The sequence below is a fragment of the Uloborus diversus genome, chromosome 10, assembly GCF_026930045.1.
Source record: "Uloborus diversus isolate 005 chromosome 10, Udiv.v.3.1, whole genome shotgun sequence".
Classification (NCBI taxonomy): Eukaryota; Metazoa; Arthropoda; class Arachnida; order Araneae; family Uloboridae; genus Uloborus; species Uloborus diversus.
The window spans coordinates 42,301,500-42,325,048 of NC_072740.1; the positions used below are offsets into that span (position 1 = coordinate 42,301,500).

The 23,549-nt window shown below is 31.0% G+C and overlaps 1 protein-coding gene across 4 annotated transcripts in view; it reads left to right on the top strand.

The window, feature by feature from the left end:
- The window catches only part of LOC129231209 (ubiquitin carboxyl-terminal hydrolase 46-like), a 55,827-nt gene that overhangs the window by 14,950 nt on the left and 17,328 nt on the right, over positions 1-23,549 (top strand). The window contains exons 4-7 of one of the 4 annotated variants that reach the window (XM_054865460.1): positions 2,122-2,202; positions 7,658-7,800; positions 15,049-15,209; positions 18,414-18,546. In XM_054865460.1, coding sequence (XP_054721435.1) covers positions 2,122-2,202; positions 7,658-7,800; positions 15,049-15,209; positions 18,414-18,546 — 518 coding nt within the window. Of the gene's footprint in view, positions 1-2,121; positions 2,203-7,657; positions 7,801-15,048; positions 15,210-18,413; positions 18,562-23,549 lie in introns of all 4 variants that reach the window. The other 3 variants (XM_054865461.1, XM_054865456.1, XM_054865459.1) reach the window with 3 other exon arrangements.

Genomic DNA, 23,549 nt, shown 5'->3' on the forward strand with positions numbered 1-23,549 from the left:
AAGAAATAATTTTAAAAATGACTCAAAGTTGAAACTGTTATGAATGCTCATACCAATTAGCTATTACTATTAGCATTTCATTTATGATTTTCTTAAAAAAAATTTCTAATGTGTTTGAATGCAAACAAATTTTAAAGAGACGTGCTGGTGGTAAGAAAACATTTGTAACAGTTAGGTTTTTAAAAATTTCATTTACATTCCTTCAGTTGAATGCTATTCAATTTCACTGTATTTCAATGTTGCCTTACTATTATCACAACTTAATTCTCTGTAATTTGAATTTCGGATACTTCAAACTTTTTTCCATTTACCTTCGAGTTGGAATCATTGAGAGTCAACTTTATGTGAGTACAGTGCTGTCAAATTTTAGCCAAGGTAAAATAGATCCTTCCAGATTTTATAGCTTTAAAAAGCTTAAAAAAAGTTAGCTTTCTGTATGAAAAATATTTTTTTCCCTTGATATTATTTTCATTTATATTTAAGCAAAATTTATATTCATATCACTAATGCAATCAAACTAATACTTACCTGACAAACTATATAAAATAAGACAAAGTGCTTAATAAACAGTTAAGTTGAATCCCATTTTACAATGTCAAAGGTATCAGCGAATTCATTTCATTGTAATGATATTTTGTTTTACCAATATTGCAAATTTTACAATAACCAAAACAAAATTCATTATAATGGCATTTTCAAAGATTAGTGAAATTATACATGTTTAACCAATTTAAAATTTTACATGATTATTCAGAACAATAAATATATCATACATAAATATCAATTTGACATTTTTCACTCACTGAAGTTTAAATTAAATCTGTCATTTTTCTTTGTGCAAGCATTGCGCATAAGAGAGAATAAACTTTCTAAATGAAACACATTTTCCTAAAAAATTGTCATTAACATTATTTTGGAGTTAATTGACAGTTAAAAGTCTATACTTACTAATGATTCAGTTCTCCTACACTATTTTTTGTCACTATAGTCCTGAAGAGATTCATATTGTTCTGGCAGTCTAGGAATAATATCATCATTTGTCGAAGGTTCGGATTTTTTCATATTATCATCAGCAGTTGGGAAATCTTCTAGAATCACATTCATAGGAAGAGATGTTTCTTTTACATTGTACCATAAGGACTTCATCTTCATGATTAATTTACCTTTATCCTTTTCTTTATGGCTTGATTTTCTTCAGCCATGATTAAATAAATTAATATTTTCTTGTCATTGCACATCACATTTTGTGTAATTTTGATCAACGATGCGGGTAGCATATTGATAGCTTGCTTTAAGTCTGTTTCATTACCATTTTTTAAGAATCAATTTGCAGAACCAAACATTGAAGCAGTCATGTATGATATTTTCCCTTTGCCACTTTGATTATGCAGTTGGTCAAGTAATTGCTACACAGAAATGCAATTTGGTGAAAAATACTTAATCTGAATACAGCCTAACTTTGGCGGTTCATTGTGTGGGGGACAGACAGTGAGAAGCAAAGAAATATTAGTGGACTTAAAAGTTTTGGATAAAAATTCAAAGTTCAAATCGTTAGTAAGCTTTTAATGAAAAGGTTTTTAAAATCATACTGTATAGCAGCTATTATTTCCATCGCTTGTCTCAAAACAGATGGAAGTTTCTCCTATCATTTTTACTAGATATCTCTAAATTCTAAATTTTGAAACTTACATCCCTTCACATCTATGCCCTAGGCACTTTAGTTGTCCATTGATAGAAGAATTTCATTATTTTTCCTTTTCTCATTTCCATGTTAAACTTCACTAACCGTTTTTTTTTTAAAAATCCTGATGGTCATCCATTTTTTTTACTTAATCTGTAATTACTAGGCAGTATTCTATAGTTACAGTGCCACGTTTTGTAACATTTTTAAACTATGTGGCTTTGCTGATTTACCAATCAGCTATAATTTTCTTTCATAGGTTCCTGCCATGTTGCAACAGAATAGTGCTGTTGTGGGTTGTTTTAAGTTTTGTTCAAATGACTGTTGCTTTGAAGAAAAAATTAATTTTAGTGTCAAAGTGTATGCATTTTATTGTATGCTTTTTAGTTTTACGCTCTCAATTATTAAGTTTGCTATGTTTTTTATTTGGTTTTTTGCAGAAGTGTTTGATAATTATATGCAGCAAGATGCCCATGAATTCTTGAATTATTTATTAAATACAATAGCTGATATCTTGCAAGGTAAAATATTTTTTCATTTTAATTTTTAGTCCTGTGTATGAATTTCATAAAATGTGTTGCCATCATGTATTTAACACTCAATAAAATTCTCTTTTGATACTGTTTTTCCTTTTATCTAAAATTACAAGGCTGAAAGTACAAAAATGAACAATAATCTATAATTTTATGTATTTTTTATCAATAATTTAAAAAACTATTATGGTTTTAGCTTTTTAGAATTATTACTGTATGCATCTCATAATGAAATAATGGAATTAATTTAATTATGTGTTTCAATAGACTGCATGAAGTGTTTTTGTGATTATTTAGGATCAAACCCTTATTAGTATTTTTTTAGCATCATCATTTGTTGAGCCCTCGGAAATATTATTTTGGAACCGCATTGTCATTCAACTATTATACAGGGTGTTCCGTTTTAACCTGCAAGACCTTTATTTTCGCAACCATTAGTCCTAGATGTATACTTCCAATTGCAAAAATGTTCAAAATCAGATGCAGAGTTAAGATATTGAAAGTTTGAAGTAAAAATAAAAATAAGTCAAAAAATACAAAATTTAACTTTTTATATGGGCCCCAAATCTCCTAACATATTTAAGGAAATAATTTCCATTGAAAAATAATTCCAACACAAAAAGTTTGAAATTAGTACGACGAATATTCACCGAGATATGAAACAGGGCGTTTTGTGACTAACACCACTTTTCACTCGCGGTCAATAACCCTTTTTGGGGGAAAATATAACAGTTAACAAGTGTTTGAAATTCCATGTGTGCATAGAGTGTGGTCTTGCAAATTGTTCGAGGATTTGTTGTGTGTTTTTACGTATCATGGCATAACATTTGCATTTATTTTTGAATAGCAATGAAAAATGTAAATACATTGTTTTTCTTACTTAGACGACTTGTCACTCTTCTGAAAGGACGATAAGTTCCAATCTCATCTTCTGTATAGTTCCTTAAAGCTTTGAAATGGAATATCTCCTTGAGTTTTGGTCGCACAAATGTCAAGATTTTTGTGTTAGTAATAGTTTTCAATGGAGATTATTTCTCTAAATATTAATTAGGGTAGCCCGTATAAAAAGTTAAATTTTGTATTTTTTGACTTATTTTTATTTTTGCTTCAAACTTTCAATATCTTAACTCTGCATCTGATTTTGAACATTTTTGCAATTTTATACATCTAGGACTAACAGTTGTGAAAATAAAGGTCTTACAGGTTAAAACGGAACACCCTGTATATAAAATCATAATTTCTTGTTTAATCCATGATGATTTTTCTACACGTAAAATGAACATTGTATGGGACTTTTTTTTACATAACTAAATATTTCAGTGTGCAGTTGAACTCTGTTAATACAAAATGCCTAAAATTCAGTGTTTTCTCTGTATTGTTGTTCTTAACAACCATAAGTGAGAATAAATGATAGAGAGGAAATAACATCAATTTTAGACTGTCTACCAAAATTATAAATTACCAGTATATTCCTAAATTTACTAATTTTGAAATATATTAGTACTATATTAGTACTATACTATTTTTTAACACAAATTTGAACTAAAAGGATAACTAAAATTTTAGGAGTACTTCAATTAAGAGAGCTCTATATTAAATTCACACTAATCATTAAAATAGCTCATTGTTTGCACAATTAACAAAATTACTTCTTTGATATTAAATTGGCCTCTATTTTAAACACTAAAAGTTTTTTCTTTTGTTTTATACCTATGAGTTAGGTATTTTTTTAATTATTTTTATTTATGAGTAAAATAATTGGAATTTAGCTGGGCCATTGTGTATTGTTACTTCTAGTAGGTAACACTTTCATGTAAGAATGAAAAAAAACAAAAAGTTTTGAAATTAAAAAATATTTTCATTCAAAAGTAACACATCCTGGAGAATGCTCCAAATTGTTATCAAATTCTATTTGTCCCAAAGTGATCATATTAAGCTTCGCCTACTGTATTTTATTCTAGATTTTAACATATTGTTAACTAATTCCTACTACAGTGAGAAGGGATTAACTTAATCCCAACTTAACAATTGTCAAGGGACTGGAAAAAGTTAGGATTAAATCATGGATTTTGCTAAATCGAGGAGCGCAGACATTCAATGCAGTCAAAGTCGGACCTGTGAAATGCATCATTAAATTGAGGAAATTGTTAAATCAGGCATTGTGAAATCAAAATACTGAAGATTCCTAAATGGCATCAGATGTTAAATTTGTTAATAAATTTCTAGTACTCATTTATACACTTAATATTTCAAAATATTTAAAGTAGTAATATCAAGCTCCTTTTGACAGAGTTAGTTTTGTAATATACTTGTTTTACTAATCTTGCAACAAGAATTAGTAGCTCTTCTGCAAAGATCTTATTCAATTGCTTGTTATTATTTTTTCTTAAATGTAAATATTTCTATGCATTTCCATCATGTTTAAAAATCAAGTTATGCACAAGTTGTGTTCCATTGGATTAAATTTATTATAACTAGTTAAGTTATGTATTGATGATAATTATTGTATAGATAATTTAATTATGTGATAGCTGCTTAGCATTGAATTTTGCTGCTTTTGAAGCTGATGATAGTTTTTCAAATGTTACAACAAGTAGTAAAAGCTTTCATCATCTGGAAATAATAAATTATTTATTTATCATTATGGTGCTATACCTGTCAAAATTAAATGTGTTTTCATGTGAGCTGCCTGTGTTTTTAGTTTCCTTCCGATTTCCCGCCGAGGTATACTTTTCTTTTGCTTTTAAAATGATTTGGCTAATGTTGTATACAGTCCAAAGTTAAAACAAGACACAAATAATAAAATTTGCAAAAATTACGGAAAATCAGATACATTTCCTTCCATTATTTTTTTAATTGACGCAAAAATTTCAGCATTCATGTCTGTAATTTTGGAAATTGTTCACAATTTCAAGATTAAAATATAATTCTAAACTTGTTTTATTTAATAAAAAAGTTATATTTTCTGTTTTCATGCTGAGAATGTGATGAAAAATGCGGTCATTATAGGGAATGTTTTTTTTCTCATTTTTGATTATTATCAAGATTTGTTAAAAGACTAGTAAGTAATGTATGTTTATTTTCACTAAAACTTTTAATTCCAAAATGTGTAGACAAAATTCTGTGATCATTTTGAGTGCCAGTTTTCAAGTGTTATTAAGTGCAACACTGAATTAAAAAAAAAATAATAATTCATAATATCTTAAAATGTTTTAAGCAAATTCTGCAGTTGTAGTGCTGACTAGAATGAAAGGATCATCTGGATAAATTCTGAAAAGGCACTCGGTTCTCTTCAAAAAGGGCACTTTTCAGTTGTGCTCAAAAACGAAAAAGTTTCAGTTTGTGTGCAATTTTCCATTTGCAAAAGTACATAGTGCAAACTGGTTTAATGCATCTAGGTAATGCATCTAGGCAACAACATTCTCAGTAAAATCTTAATTTTAGAATTTGTAATAGTATGACACAGTCAAACTTTGTTAATGTGAAATCAAACAGCGTGAAATATCGCTTTACATGAAATACTTCTTTGGTCCCGTGAGCTAACAGTCGCTTAATAATTTATTGGATAAGATGAAATCGGGTTAATATGAAATAATTATCATGGTCCCACGAATTTTGCATTAACAAGGTTTGACTATTTTCCAAATTCTTATCAACAATCTACTGTATGATTGATATTTCCATGCCAGTTTCTGTTGTTTGAAAAAATTGAGGAAAAGCAGGGGGGAGGGGCTTGTTTAATGGATCAGAAACTTGTTTAATGGAATTTTGTTGCAAACTTAACTTCAATAAATTATATTGAATAAGTTGGAAAGTGTTTTAAAATGGTTTAATTTTTTAATCTCAAAAAATTTTAATGTTGGAAAAAATGATTTATTTTGTAAAATACTTTTTCAAAATCAATCAATCAAGTATCTTAAAACATGTTCTAAGAAATAGTATTGGTAATAACAGTAATAATAATAAAAATTATTTGAAATTAGTCACTAATGATTTTGGTAAAAACGTTTAACATTTAGCTGCCGCTTACCCTAAGAAAGGGAGTTTTTATTAAATTCTCAACAAAAAACTAGTGAACTTCTTTATTTCTTTTTAAAATTCGGTTGTTAATAAAACTGCAAATACTTGAAAAAACATGCAAAAAAAATAGATATGTTCCAAATTTTTTGTCCTACCCTTAGAACCAAATAACAAAAACTGATATTCTGATACAATTTTATGCAGTTTAATTTCTGTAAATGACCGATTATCCAAAAAGGGTGGAAAAAGCCAAATTCTTGATTCGAACTTGAAACACAGCTGATTGTGGGGAAATTGGAGCTGGTTGAAAAAAAAAAATAATAATAATAAAGCTGCAAAAAGTATAAATGCAAATTTAATTTACATTGAAAGCAATAATTATCAAAAATTGTATTTGCAAAAAGGAGCTCTTTGCAAGAATCAGAATTGCAAAAACAAAGTCGAGTAAAAAAATACTCTACATTTATGGTTGTGAGCAAGTAAATTACATTTTATTTTCCTTCTATGAAAAACGTTTTATTTTTTGAAAGTAAAAAAGTGCAAATTTGTCCCAATTTTCTCTGAAATTAGTGTTTGACCTTAGCATATTTCCCAACTTTTAATTTTTTGGGGAAGGATGAAACAGGCATTGCTTTTCTTTCCCTTCCCCACTTTTTGGTTATTCTCAGAAGTAAAAGTGGGAGGGGGAGGAGTGAAGAGAGAAGAAAACAATGAAGTCACCAGAAATTCTGTGACATTAACAATTGAACAGAACAATTAAGAGGAGGGAAAAAGCCTAGAGTTTAGCAAGCAGCAGATTGCATTCAGTGAATGAAAAGATTTTCTTTGGACACATTGGTTTGTAAGCCCTCTTTTCTTTACTAAATCTTATTACTCAGGGGATGTGGCTTATTTAAGATGGGAGCTCCAGGACATGGGAACAGAACTTGGAGGCCGCCAGGCCCTAACAGGATACAAAAAAGCTGCTGGCTCTCCCTGCGAAATTGTGTTACAGTGAACACTATGTTCTTTTTTCTCGTTTTTTTTTTTTTGGTACAAACAGCTGCCATCTTTGAATTAAAAATTACTGTTTATGTTCCTTTCAAAAGGGGCAGGCATGTAATGCATCATTTAAGAGAGTTCATCCTCTTTATAAATTCGTTTAATGCATTTTCTCAGTTTTTAAGTTAGTGTTTAAAGCAAGATTATTTAGCAATGTGTCTTCTTTACAATCTTTGAATAAAAATATTCATAATGTTTAACTTTTATTTTCTTGCAGAGTATTAAAATTTTTCAAACTCGAAGAACTCTTTTTATGTTTTCCCTAATTATTACTTGAAATGTTGTATATTTTGTTGGTAAAATTATTTGAAATGCATTATATTTTTCCATCTATTATTTCAATTTACACCCAGAGTATTTTATCATTTAAAAATAATTGCAGCAGAAAAACAACAAGGAAATAAAGTGAAAGCTGTTAATCAAAATGGTGAACAACAACAGACATCCAAATCTGAGCCAACCTGGGTTCACGATATTTTCCAGGGAACACTTACAAATGAGACACGGTGCCTGAATTGTGAAACTGTAAGTTATTCATGCCATTAATAATGCTGTATTTGTTTGAGAAATTTTAAGCTTCTGCATGAGTTACTAAAATTAATGAATTTTATTTAGGGTTCACTGAAACCTGCTCTTTTTAGTAAAAACCTAGCCTGTGTAGATTTTTCTATGCAATTCAAAGCTTTGAATGAATTACATCATGATCAATAATTTCTCATACAATTAAAGTTTTTAGTACAGTAATGCAAAGTTTATAGTACAAAAACTTTTTGCGTCAAACTAATCTAGAAATTATTCAGTATCTTTACTAGTGTTCACTCTAGAGCATCAGTTGCCAACCATTGGTTCGCAAACCCCTGGGGTTTCACAAGAGGTATAAAGGGGCCACAGTAAATCCTGTAAAGTTGACCACCTGTCTAAACTGACCGCTTTTGTCAGGAATGGAATTAGTCCTATCTTATATAATGAAAGAAAACCTCTGTAACTTGACCACCTCTCTATCTTGACCACTAATACATACCAGCTTTGGTTTGGAGTATTGTAAAAAACCTTTTGTAAGTTGGCCACTAGGTAAAAGCATTAAATTGTACTAAAAGTTTCATCAGTTATGCCTCAAATAAGTAACCAGACATTTTAGAAAACCTGTGAATATTTATGTTTCCATCAAAAAACATTGGGCTCTTGTTAAGTCCAAGAAAATGCGCCAAACTTCAATAAGGAGTTATTTTGTTGAAAAGTAGATTACCATGGTTACAAATGTACAAGAAAAAATCAAATGAAGACTTCGAGTCACTTTTGACTTGTTATGAATTTTTAGGAATTGTTAATATCAAGTAAGTAAGTTTTCATAAGTAATGAGGCTTTTTTTTTTGATCGATTCACTGAAATTTTAAATTTGTATGATACTTTACGCGTCATTCTGGTAAATAATCTCTAAAAGTATTTAAACAACATTTTTTCTTATTGTTTTTAAGCAATGTTAAACAATGAAATTGAGGTAAAGTACTCCAATTAGTAAAAAATGAATGCATGGGACAAGAAATTACAAAAAAAAAAGTTTTCATTACTACCCTCTATAAGTTGACCACATGTCTAAGTTGACCACCAAAGTACTGCACCACAAGTGGTCAACTTACACAGGTTTCACTGTACACGAAAACAATACTGTAATGGCTGAATTTCAAAATGCTTGTTAGATATAAAGTCTTAAGTTCACATGCTTTTTTGTCATTGGCTCGTTTGTCTTTTACACATTCAATACTTTTTAGATGCAGATGTTTTGCTGACATGTTTTGTAAATTTCAAGAATCTAGTCTGTCATTACAGAATTCACATGGAGCCGGAAAGGTTCAGTTTTTGAATACAATGAAAGCATACAAATTCCTTGGTTTTTTCAGTAGCTTTTGATTGGAAAATTCGATTAAATTTGATGGGAAAATTTCACTTAGCATACATGAGCATTTGAAATATTCATAGTTAATTTTTCATGTTTTTTTTTTTTTTGCCAGTTGAGTGTGACAAAAAGTTGTTTGTTGCTATAATTTTCAAGAAGAAATACTTAAACACACAAAAATACCTCAGTAGGTATTAAAAAAAATTTTTACTCAACAACATCTTTTGGAGAAAATTGAGAAATATGAGGTACACTCTAAAAAAAAAAGAAAAAAAATCAATGTTATTAGAACTTGCACTTAATTTGCCCTGCATGTAAAAAAGGAATTCATGAAGTTTGCGCAGAAAAATTCTGTTGTGATAAGTAAACGTAAAAATATTTTTGTTGGTAAAAATCACCTTTTATGAAATAATTAGAGTTAGAGTGCCCTAAGCATTTTGTTGTCTCTAAAAATAAGGTTAGATAAATCAAAAATAACTATGCATTTTGGTTTGCACTTTAAGTATTTGGACAAGAAAATTCTTCAGCACTCAAACGGTTAATGCATGCAGTATATCTCTACTAAATAACTAGACTTGTAGTCCTTTTCAAGAAGATATAAATTTAGAAATCTAATTTTATTGGCAGAAAAAAATCATTTAGTTATCTGAAACACTTTTGAAAAATGTATTTCAAGATCATTCTTAAATTAACTTCTAATACAGTGCTAAAAATAAATGTACTGTTGTGTCAGAAATAGTCCAGTAACCTTGTCACCTGAAAGGGGTGACTTTGTATCAAATCAAGTAGTTCTGTCCTTTTGCAGAGTTGTTTATGATATTGGTCTATTAAATAATCCAAGTTTGTGACCTCGAGCGCTGAATGCAACCTTTTTAAAAACTGGAAAACCTTCAAATTTCAGACTTTATCTGTAGTTTTTGGCAATTTTAACCCTAAATGATTAATTTTTCTACAATTTCTTCTTTGAACATTTTAAAAGTAGAATAAATTTGCTACAATATGAATCCATAACCATTTTTGTAGACCTAATAGTTTTTGAGATACAGCTTCTAAAAGTCGACTCTGTTTTTCAAACCTCGCAGGTTTTTGCTAAAATTTGTGGTTCTAAATCAATTTTGACCTCGTTTCTTTAGAACCTCACCCCCCTTCGACCCCTCATCTTGTCCTAGTGTATTTTGAAGAGATTTGCGGACCCCTAAACAGGTCCAACCTCTCATTTTTCATATATTCATTTTTATATCTGCACTATTATGGAAGAATTCTATGTTTTACTATGGGATGTTAAAATAGTAAACAAAAAGGTTTGAACTATGGTGTTTACTGTTAAGCTCTAATATGAGTAGTCAAAACGCACAACCAGATCTAATATATACATCACTTAAGTTTTTTAATTGGTGGTTCAATTAATTGAGTTATTCAATGTTATCATTAAAATAATTTAGCCCTCTTGGATGGCCCCAATTGTGGTTCATCCGTATCTGGCTCATCATATTGCGATAGCATATTTTATCAAGGATTGGCGGTCTATCGCACGTTTTGTGCCCATAAGCCATTTTCCATGTCGAAATCAGGAAGATCGCTGCCTTCTGAAGAATTGAAATGTGGCGTGTCAAAACTCACCAAAATGAATTGGGGGCATTCAAAATACATTTTTTTTATTTTTTGGTTGAATACAAATTTACACATAAAAATACATTTAGACATTATTAGAAAAACTTATCAAAATTCGTTTAGAGGTGATTAAAAAAGAAAATTCATGTTACAATTTGAGTGAAATTCTTTGTAGATACAATACTTTAATACTTTATTGTAGATACAATACTCTAGTACAATATTTTAATTGTACTAGAAAGCAAAAGGTGCATGAACCTACATCGTTAGAATAGTGTAAACTTTTAAACACTAAGAATTTTCCGGATAATTGAGTTTTCATTAATCCGAGGTGGCTTGAGCCCCAACTAACTCAGATTTTTGAGATTCTACTATAAACACATGAATGATCAGCATGCCTCAGTTAATGAATCTGTAGAATAAAATTTAACCTCAAGAAATACAATTAAACATTTCATCTGATGACAATTCTCTCTAGTAAGAAAAGTGACTTTCTTGAAATTTTCTCAATGTCTCTATAAGTGTACCGTACTAACCTCAAATAAAAATTTGAGTCACAGCCTTAAAAATAACCAAGCATTTCATGAGATGCTAGAAATTATTTCTAGCAATTAAGTAAAAGTTCCTTCTCAGACTTTTAGTCATAATATTTGTGGTTGGAGTTAGTACCTTTAAATTTGTAGTTTTTAGTGTATTTTTTAAAATTTATTTTTTAATTAATAAATAGCTTGAGTAGAAATTTATTTAAAGAGTGCAGAAGCATTTTTTACCAGATTTTTATGCTGTAAGAATGTTTTTAAATATAAACTGCAAAATGTCCAGTGAAATATTTCAAAATACTGCTTGCTATTGTAAAGTTAAAATTGTTAGGCAGTTTAAGAAAAGTTAAAAGTTTGTATAATGTTTGTGTTTTTTTTAATATTTATTTGCTGATTCAGCATTTCTTCAAATTTCAATCTTTAGAGATACAGAATTCCGCTTTTATAATATTTTCGATTAAAAAAAAACTTTTAAGAAGAAAAAGTACTTAATTTTAACAAAAAACGATGCTTGTAACAATAACTTCGTATTTTTGCTCAGCATGCTTCATATTGTCCTCTGTTTGGGAAATAATAAATAATATTTAAAACCAATGGTGGGTGTAAGAGAGTGCTACTCAATTTCAGAGACTTCGCAAAATGACATGAGCCTATTTTTCCATGTGTAAGCAAAGTAACATATACACTGTTTTCAGCATATAGTCTGTCTGCATCCTGCTTCAGATTTTTTTTTTTCATTTTGACAATTATTTAAAATTTTTTATGAGTAAAATAAATTTTATTTCATTTTCTTCAAAATTTCACTTTGAAAGTATAAATGTGCAATATGTCGAATTAAAAGCAAGAGACTCATTTATATAATCTGTAATAAAAATAAACTAGGAGGACACAATTCTTAAAAAGTAATTTGGTGATATACTGATGTTTTTTGAAAGCATGTTTGTTTCAAAAACTAATAAAATAACATCATTTCCCACTAATTAATCATTATTTTTAATCTTCAGATTCAGAGTTCAGCAAAAATCTCAGCTTTTTTAGTTGTTTTCTCAGCTATCACATCATAATGTAGTATAGTATATCGTCACCTCAGAGCAACAGCAAGATATCTTATCCCAGGAATAACAGTAAGGTATCCTACTTTTGCTTTGAGGTAAGGATGTAATGTAATGGTTCAGTTGAAAGTACATAACTAAATAAAAAATATCAATTCTATTTATTATTTACACTGCTACATTGTTTTATTTTTCCTGTTGCCAATAGTGGTGATATGATACTGGAAATTTCTATAGTGTCATATGCAGGAAGTTCACTGGACCTTCTACTTGCTGTTTTACTAACTAGCTGCATTCCCCAGCATTGTATGGTCTGCCTCAAAAATAAAAGTTATGTCGACATGCCTGTTCAACAATCAGGCTTGAAGAAAAGTCTGTAAAACTTCCCGACAGATTGCGTAAAAATCACCAAAAATTAAAATTTTTAAATCCCGGATTACATAAAAAGCCAAAATTTTATTTGTTCATATTCGGGGGAAAAAAATGGCAACAGAAAAAAATGGCAATCTTTCTTCTCATGGATTTTCTTCCTGCTACAAATCTTAATAAAAACATCGTACAGCAATGACCGTGATCAACAACGAATTTCTAATTGAAGGTTTAACTAAATTTTAGCATGAAATTAGTTAAAAACAGTTATAATTCATGTTCTAAATAACCTTGGAACACTGGAACCAATTTTATCTGATGCAGGAAAATCAGGGTTTTCTATGGATATTTTATTGTAATTTTTGAGAGCAATTTTTTTTTTTTGCAATTATGCTATTGAAAAACGTCATTTTCGGGTCCTAAAATTAAAATTTAAACAGTTGGGCACTATTTTGGCATTTGAAAACCCCAATAACTTCCTTCTCGGATGCCCTAGTACCTCCCTGCCAAATTTGTTCGAGATCTGACATAAACTGGATTTCTGTAAGGAACATACATATGTACATATATACACAAACATACATATATACTGAGATATTCCGTGGCTCGAAAATTATATTGCCCGACATGCCCAGGGCATGTAAAAATTCCATTCGGGCATGAATCTTTTAACTTTATATGCCTGGCTGGGCATGTAATTATAATATTTCTTTTGATTAAGTATTGGTAATATTAATGACCTATGTACTATTTATTTTGACTTTTTTTTGTGTCATATTGAAACAGTTCTTGATTCATGTGCAATTTCTTGTCTGATTAATGCTATACGCAGGGGTGATTGTGACTCCATGAAAAAATACCTGAACTTTTTTCCCGAGAAAGAAAAAGTGTTTTGATGGGCATATATGCATATATACACATTACATGTATGTACACATTATTTATATACATAATTGTTTGTTGGGGCTAAAACTTGAAGTTTTAATTGGACTTTATACGTCCATTTGCATCGAGGGAATTAAAGTCTTTTAATTTTCCTAATTTTTTAAAATTTTTCAAAAAATGTTTCATTTTCCTTCACTGTATCTGAATCCTTAACCATTAATTACATTCGTTTACATTTACTAAAAGTGCATAAAGATTTCTGAATTAAATAAGTTTGTGGCAAAAGGGGCAGCATGTATTATGATCACTGTACTGAGCGATATCTGAATTTTAATACCACGTTATATCGCTCTCCAAATATCGATATTTTCGATAAATATAGTTTGTTAAATTCAACATTTGAAGGGGGGGACTGCAAAGCCTATTACATGAGCATCTGCAACAGGGAAAGCCATAGAACATCTTGGTGAATAAATATTTTAGCAATTTATTCTAATAATACAGCTACAGCAAGGATTTTCATGTATTTGTGTCGGGAGGGGGGGGGGGGGTCGTGAAGCAGATTATATCACAGAACTTTTGGAGAAATCAATTTAGAAGACTTTAAGTCTTTTGATTGGTGGGTGGCAATTCTTGAGGGAAAAGGGGGCTAGGTAAAATTGAGGGGTGCCATGAGCAGTCGGGGGAAATGGGCACCCCTAGTTACATCATCTGCATATTAAGATATGCAACAAAGAAATGTTATTAGACATCTTGAAATGAAAATATTAAGGGGAAAAATATCAAGTAACCCTTCTTCCTCTTCTTATCCAGCCTTTATTCCATCTCCCACACCAGCTGTTCTTCAATAATTAACATAGAGATTGCAAAACATGAGACATGACGGTAGCTTATTCTTTATACCAAACGAAACCTTTTCAATTTGGACTTTCGGCGTTTCATTAAACATCGACCTAAATTTTACAAAAGTGGGTTTTTTCTGAAAATATAGGAGTTCCGGTATTTTCGAAGATGAAGATACCGGAAATCAAGATAAAAATACCGGAGATCCGGTACAATACCGGAATACAATCACCCCTGGCTATACAACAAATTCAAATATTTTTATTATTATACAATAAAAAAACTGGACATTTAAAAATTTTATTCCGCCATTTTTTTTTTGACAAACATGCCCAGGAGGGCATGTAAAATTTTAAAGAATTTTCTAGCCCTGATTTTCTATGTTTTATTTATATATATTTATTGTTTTTCATTCTATTGTTTTGGACTGATCTCATTTACTAGAAATTTCTAGCTGTGATTTTTTATGATGCATAAATGTGGTGCGATTCCTTTAGTGTATGTATGATATTTCAAACATTGTTTATTATTTACTCAAAAAGAAAAGTATTTCTTGATTCTTCTATTATTTTATGCTCAGGTCAGTAGCAAGGATGAAGATTTTTTGGATCTATCTGTAGACGTTAATCAGAACACTTCCATTACCCATTGTTTACGAGGTTTCAGTAATACAGAAACATTATGCAGTGAGCATAAATATTATTGTGAAAACTGTTGTAGTAAACAAGAAGCTCAAAAAAGGTATGGCTAATTTCATGAAAGGTATTCAGAATAATATTTTTAAAAATATTAAATGCAGGGTGAAGCAAAAAAAAAAAAAAAAAAAACCTCCAAGAAGCAGTTTTTCATGTAACTTTATGATAATTCAATAAATTAGCAAAAAAAAAAAGAGTTCTTTTTTAGCAATCAATAAATTTAATTGGTTCCAAACTGGCCGCGTTTTACAGTATTAAAGAGGCACAACCACTTATTGAAATTTTCAGCCATGGGCCGTAAGTCTTACCTTTAATTTATTCTATTCTCTCTAAAGCAATTGCTTTAGAAAGTGTAAACTTTTGTGTAGTTAAAGGAACACCTTAGACTTTAATGTAGTCCATACAGTGCAATCCATGGGATTGAGGCCTAGCGAGTAGAGCGTCAACTCTACAGAATGGTATCATGTCGAGAATCTATCTTTTACATTGAAATAAGTTTGATCCAAAAAATGGGGCTTTTAAGCTGCCAAATTAGCACATAATCGCTGATTTACAACGAGTCTGATTGAGAAACATAGCATGGCCCTAAGCGCACCACCATCTGGATTTTCCACAGATTTGACCTCACTTTTCATCCGTCGATCGGCACACTATTCCTTCTAGGCACTATAATAGGGCTAAAACCAGAACCAACCAAGTCAGTGTCAGATGACTGGGTCCACAAATTGTTGTTGAAAATGAAATTCTCATTTGTTTATGATATATTACCCAACGGGTCAACTGAGCTCCTGTATCAAAATAAATTAGGACATTATATTGCTTTTACCAGTTAAAAAAATTATTTTTGTGGAGGAAAATTTTTTTGGGTATGTTAATTACAGACTGCTGAGCCAAGGAGTCTTAACTCCTTGTTGATAATCTTTCATTTAGACAGCACTCAATTAAAAGCAATAAAAAATGTTTTGCATTTATTATTACTTTTTAAATTATTTTTTTGGGATGTTTGTAATTATTGTGCAATGTGTGAATCCTGTGTTTAAATTATTGTTGAACCTGTTATAAAAATGTTGGGTAGTTTTCAAATACATTGACATATCAGGTTCAACAAAATTTGAAAAGTTTTGTTGTTCTAAACATTAAAACTTTCCAAGGTATAAGTAACTTATAATTTATAGCTTTCTAACCAGTTGGTTATTTGTGAGTTAATTTGCTTATATTTTAGAAATTCCATAAAATGTCTTGGCAAGTCACCCGTTTTCTCATGAGTGTTGTTACCTTTATAAAACATTTTGTAGCTTCTTTTCTAAAAATAAAGAATCTAAAAATCTTGATTAAACTATCTTAAATACTCAGTAATAAGTCAATATGGTATAAGTATTAATTTGTATTAGAAATTTTAAATATTTGTATAACTTTTCTCATTAGTGTTACTCTGTTTCCTAAATAAAGGCTAAAGTTTATGATAAAATATATTAAATTAAACATTAAATGTTTTCATTGCAAGTACATTGAAGAGCTAAAAAATTTCAATATTGGAACCATTTTTTAAAGATCAAAGAAAAAGTTAATCGATACAAATGCTGAATTTTAGCTAGAGTTACACTCATGAGAGAGGGGAACACTCATTTGTGATGTACTCTTGAAATATGTAATACCTCTAACATATGTAATTTTTTGAATATCATATATAAAGAATTAAGAGTTTTTCCAAAACAACTCACACAAATTTCATTTTTGCAAATATTTGCTTTGTGTCAGTGTTCACTCTGCGATTTTTGATGAAAATGAATTTATTACATATATCTGTATATATGAAAAAATATAAAAAATATCTCTTTGATAAAGATTTCAGTTAAAAGTAATACAATATCTATAACTATGGATCTACTCATTATTTAGGTCTTTTTTTATCATGAGTGTCACTCCCTTCTCATTAATGTTACTTGTTCCAAGTAACACCTATGAGCAGTAACACTCATAAGATTTATAGAAGAATTCTTCCCTGGAAAATTTAATTGTCTTTTGTTTCCTTAACAAAAGATACATTACTGCCTAATTGTATATTTCTATACTTAAAAAAATATTGCAAAATAAATGGGTAACACTCTTGAGAGATGATTAAAATACTCTTTGCATTGAATTGTACATTTCAATATTCAGCATATAAGGAATAAATATACCCATTTTTAGACTTACCTATTTTAAGAAGAAACAAATATGGCTTCCCTAACACTGTTGCTAACTACGATAAAGAAATATTTTGCACATAAAAAATAGTTTATTCCTGGGGTAACACTTATGAGATGCACTTAAACTGCATTGAAAAAACTGCATTGAAACTTTAAATGTCAGATGAACAGTTCAGTAAAATCAGTTTTAGTTGTGTTTAACTAACAAATATTTCTTCCTTCTTTAATGCACAAAAATAAAAAAGCTGCTTGAAAGCGTAAAAAAAAGGTAAAGTCTTTGCAAACTTTCTAGTCAGGACAAGGACATTTTTATTACTAACTCACTAAAGTAATAGAAAAGGCTTATTAATTTACATCCATGAAAAAAGGCGCTGAATGCAATGAATTTAATGTAAAACTGCCTCCCTACATGCTTATGTAATGCCAAAAAAGAAATTTTTATGAACATCAAATTGAACGGAAAAAGTCAGGACACCAAACTGTTGATCGTTTTTAAAACCACCGTTATGAACAATTTTACAATATTGGACTCTCAAGTGCATTCTGTTAGATTTTTTTAACCAAATGACTTTTAAATTTTAAAATCGCCATCAAAGGGCTTTATTCCAAAGTGGAGCATGTATCTCGCCACCAAAGCAATCTGCCAAGGGAATCAATTACAGCAACTCTATGGCAGAGGAAAAAGAGAATAGCTGTAGAAAGTAGATCTGTGGTTACGAGACTGCTCAGAGGTGTTAAGCTTTTACAAAATTTTATGTGTTATCTGTAATTATGTGATTGTCTTGTTTCATATCCCTTGTTTCAAGTTAAAACAAAACGTTAGGAATTAAGTAAGAAAATATTGACTGTCTTGTCTCTACATCAAATTCTTAAAAAGAACCTCGGATTTGCAGCAGGCTCTTTGCGTTTTCATTGTAAACATGCCCAAAGTGTATATAAACTCTTAGCAAGCAACTATTTATTTGGATATCATTTTCATAGCACATAGCTATTTATCTAGATGTTTGTCTTTATTAAATGTATACTCCCTCATTTTTATATTTTTGCTTTTGTTTTTTCAGGATGCGTGTAAAAAAATTGCCTATGATTTTAGCCTTGCATTTGAAACGATTTAAATACATGGAACAGCAAAACAGACATACGAAGCTTTCTTACCGTGTTGTGTTTCCTTTGGAGTTAAGGCTGTTTAATACAGTAAGTATTTTAGAGGTGCGTTAATATCTAATTTTTTTTTTCTTTTTTCCTAAAGTGAAGCCAGTAGAAGCATATGAAGAGCAGATAGGAAGAGAAAAGTATATCATTTTTTAGTTGTTTAAACTGAAAACCACAAGTGATCTTAATTCTCCATAATTTCAAACTTATGTTTTTTAACATTATTAAAAACAAATGCCTAATAGAATGAGGATTACAAGTGTCAAATTTTGAAAAACTTGCATAAAATAAAGATATGTGATAGCCAAGTGATAAATTAGGACACACATGGATTTTATCAGTTCATAAAAATAATGAACTGTATATATTTTTTTTCTCTAATGGTGCTGTGTATACTGACCATCCACCAATATGGCATCTAGTCACTTCACCGTTAAGTCATGGATGTTAATGACACAGATAATTTTGACACTCAATTTCCTCCCAATGGAGGCACCTGAGCTCTCTTTGATGCAAAACTGCAATAGGGATTTAATTTTTACTGGGGTCATTCAAAACCCAAGCGATCTTTTTTTTTAACAATATCATATGACATGGGCGCTGATGATTTTCTGCATCTCGAAAATCCACCAACTGGCCACCATGGGTCAGAACATGGGATCAAGGCATAGAAGACCAATGCCACCACGCCGACCTGTGTAAGTAATTAGTAAGTAAGCAAAGTTTTTTAAAAACTTAATTACTTTTAAAAATATTATTACTAAAGTTTAAACAATGAAATCTGAGCAGTTTAAACTTAGGATACATAATGTTTAAGGTTGAATTCTTTGTGTGACATATTTCCCCAAATATACGTTTTCATATAAAACCTTTTGCTTAAAAGAAGTGCAAGGAAACAAATCTGGGAAAAGATAAAATTGTTCTCTTTCTTAAAATGTCTCTCAACTAACTCTGTATATAATATACTGGGTAAAATTAACTGATGCTTGTAAGAAAAAGAAAAACAGTATGCTATATAAACAGTATGTTTCACTTGTGACCCTGCCCCTGCATTTGAAAACCGAAGAAATTATATCCTACCATTTTGTGTATTTAGTTACCATTTCTGACAAAAAGTGTGCAGGAACTGCACAGAAATTGAATCCGTGAAAACTTTATTTGGTATTTTGCAGTACAATATGTTAGTGAGTGCATTTGAAAGTTTGATCATTGTTGTTTAATTATTTGCACCATTGTTGTCAAAAATGCTTACTAAACATACAAATTGGTGAGTAAAATTTCTTGATTTCTCAAGTGTAAGGATACATTTCAATCAGTTTTTTTTTTATTGATTTTCAAAATCCATCATTCATTTTTGGAGCACCTGCTATATGCATATACTATATCGATATTAAATGCTGAACAGTTGATATGGAAAAGAAAATATTACAAAGTTAAGTCGCACAAATTTGCAGTTTTGGGTTTTCAAGGAACCCTTTTTCACTGCAAAAGAGGTGGGTTGAAAAACCTTTATGGATGAAAAAACTTTAACCATGTGCATTTAGTTCTCTGCAAATTTAAAATTTAACATTGTAACTTTTTCTTTTATTTTTCTGCACAAAGGAATTTTTTTAGTTTTTATAGGACTCAATGATTTTCTTTTATGCATTTTTACTTGTTTTATTTTTTGCCTCCATCATGAAAGATGCTTTTTCCTTGAAAAATATTACACTGTGGCAAAAAAAAAAAACCCTTTGAAATGCTTCTGACATAATTCTTGCTGGTTCTTGTGTAAATCCAAATTTGACCGCCATTTCCCTCTATAAATAATGTTGGGCTTATAAGCCTTTATTTAATATCTTGGAGTACTTTTAATTTAATTTCAAATGTTTAAGTGTATTTTTGAAACTTACAGTGAACTCTCACTTATACACCGCCTCGTTTATGCGCCTTTTTCACTTATACGACGATTTTCAAAAGTCCCAGCCATTTCTATAGGAAAATAATGATAATTATCATTCGCTTATGCACCGCTCTAAAATTGATTATTTCGTTTATGCGCCGATTTTTTTTTTCACTAGATAACAAAAAAAAATTAATTAATTAAAATTTACCATTATTATTATAGTTTTTTTAAGAATAACAATTTTACGGAATGAATAATCTTTTCTACACATGGAATGGAAACTATTTCCGGACATTCCCTGTCACCTTTGCTCACCTTTGCTGTTTCTTGAACTTTTTCACAGCATTCATTTTGAGTGTCTCTCCCACCATGAATAGAGGCAAACAAAACCCGTTCGATTGCTTGTGCCCGGGGGAAGAGAGGGTGAGGGTAGGTCATGTCTTTTCTTTGTGGGAGGGGGAGGGGCTGTCTCAAATATAGTGGGGAGGGGAAGGTAGCTGTGCGTGCAAGTGTCCCCGACTTTTTACACGCACAAAGCTTTCTCTCTTCCTTTCTTTGCTGTTTTGACTAGCTGTTTAGTTATCAAACTTCTAGTGCATCATTTGAGATTTGTCTGTTAGCGCAATGGCCAAACGGACAAAATTGAGCCTGTCTTTTAAAGTCAGTGCGATAAAGAAGTATGAAGAAAACCCATCAATGACTAAAAAAGCTTTAGCCGAGTATTTCAATATTCCGGAATCAACATTAAAAGGAATTTTGAAAAAAAAGGATGAAATTCTAGCAGCTGAACGAGAATGCGGAGGTCAATCTTCAAAGAGAAGCCGAATTCAAGGAGGAAAGTTCCAAGAACTAGAAAGTGTTTTGCTGCAATGGTTTAAGGAAACCCGTGCTTCTAACATTCCAGTTAACATTGAGCTGCTACGACAGAAAGCAGTTCACCTCTCAGAGACTTTGAAAATTGAAAATTTTTCGGCTTCACATGGTTGGGTAGAAAAATTTAAGATCCGCCATGGATTAGAAATTCGTACCTTATCCGGAGAAAGTGCAACTGTTGACGAGAAAACTGTAGAGCAGTGGAAAGAAGACTTATCATCATTAATCAGCGGATACAAGCCTAAAGACATTTTTAATTGTGACGAAACTGGTCTGTTTTATAAGATGATGCCTAAAAAAACATTAGCATATAAGGGGGAACCATGTCATGGTGGTAAAAATAGTAAAGATAGAGTAACTGTTTTGCTATGTTGCAATGCAGATGGATCGGAAAAACGTACCCCTTTAATCATTGGGAAACCAAAAAAACCTCGCTGTTTTAAAAATATAAAACGGCTTCCGTGTGAGTATTTCAACAATAGATCAGCGTGGATGACGGCGAAGATTTTTCTTGACTTTCTTCACGAATTTAATAAGAAAATGGAAAAAGAAAAAAGAAAAGTTCTCCTCTTTATGGATCAATGCCCTGCTCACCCGCGAGATCTACCTGTTTTTGATCATATAAAAGTAGTATTTTTGCCTGCAAACTGCACGAGCAAGCTACAACCATTGGATTTGGGCATAATACGGTGCGTGAAAGTGCATTATAAGAAAACTTTGATTCGTCGATACCTTGCTGAGTTAGAATCAGGCAATTCAGCTGCAGGAGATGTAAAAATTTCAATTCTTGATGCAATGAATATGGTATGCGCTGCATGGAGAAGTATCAGTCATAATACCATAAGGAATTGCTTTAAAAAGGCTGGATTTCTATTTTCTAATGAACTTGAATGTTCTGACCAAATTAACGAACATGAAGAGGATTTGGGAACAGATTTTGATGATGAAAAATGGCAAATTGTATCTGATGGACTCGTTGGTTTCAATGAATTTGTTGACGTCGATAACAATTTAATTACAACAGAATTGAGAGATATTGAAGTCATCGCTGAAGAAATGGCTAATGGTGAAGGCGATGGAGATTTAGATGACGACAATGAAGATGATGAAGCAAAAGTGCCTCCGAATCACCTAAAAGCATTGGAAGCCTTAGATATTGTTCGGGACTATTTGCAATATAATTCAGCTTCGGACACTCCCTTTTCACATTTGTATGAACTTGAAAAATATGTTTCTGACATTCATCAGCAAAAACAAAAACAAACATCCATTATGGATTTCTTTGAAAGGAAATAAATAGTTATTAGGTATGTTACACTTTCTTCCCATTTATTACAGTTACTACTCTCTCTCTCTCTATTTTTGCTCTCTCCGTATTACTATCAAGTTATTTTCTTCAGAAGCATTCTTATGCTTGATCTCACTTGCACATATTGTGTTTTAGAACTTTTAATTGACTTTTCACTTATGCGCCTCTCTCACTTATGCGCCTTTTTCTATTGGTCCCCTGGACCGGCGTATAAACGAGAGTTCACTGTACCTCCGTTACATTTTGCCACTCCGCGTCCCGTGTCCCAGCGGCGGATAACTGAAATTGAATCGGGCATGATCGTGCAACTTCGGAATCATCCTATGACGTAACACCCGATGGTTGAGATGTTTTTGGCTACTTTGAGCCGAAAGAACGAATAGAAAGATTGTTAAATCACTCAATCAGGAATAGTTGAGATGTATATCTTCAATGCAAAGTAGGATGTGTTATGCGATGACGTATAGCGGTCATGAAACATATAAATAGGTTGTTCAAAATATTTTCAGTGCTTGATTACTCATACTTACTCCCCATATTATCATCTTGCCATTTTTGTTGACCAATCAGGGATTGGTCTTTGCCCTGTTGGCAACCGTGTTGGGTTGTCGTTGATGGAAGTTACGGCGTGCTTGAGTCGCTGTTGAAGTAAAATTTTTGGATTCATGCAGGGCATGAAATAAGTTTTATTCTGTGTTTTAAATTACTCACTTAATGTGGTTTAAAATGTTACCATTGCGGAAGATGTTTGTAGGCATTGACAGATATAAGTAGCTGACAGTTACTAGGCCTAAGTCATAAATATGGCCAGTATTCCTACCAACTAACCGGTGCTTCTACGATGGAATTGAGATTTTCCTCTGTGTGAATCATCGATGAACAACGGTGTGGTGTTCCTAGTTGAATTTCCTGGTAATACTGACGAGATCTCCCGAGGTTCTTAGTCATATTCCGGTGTGTGATCTAATCGTTGTTTCT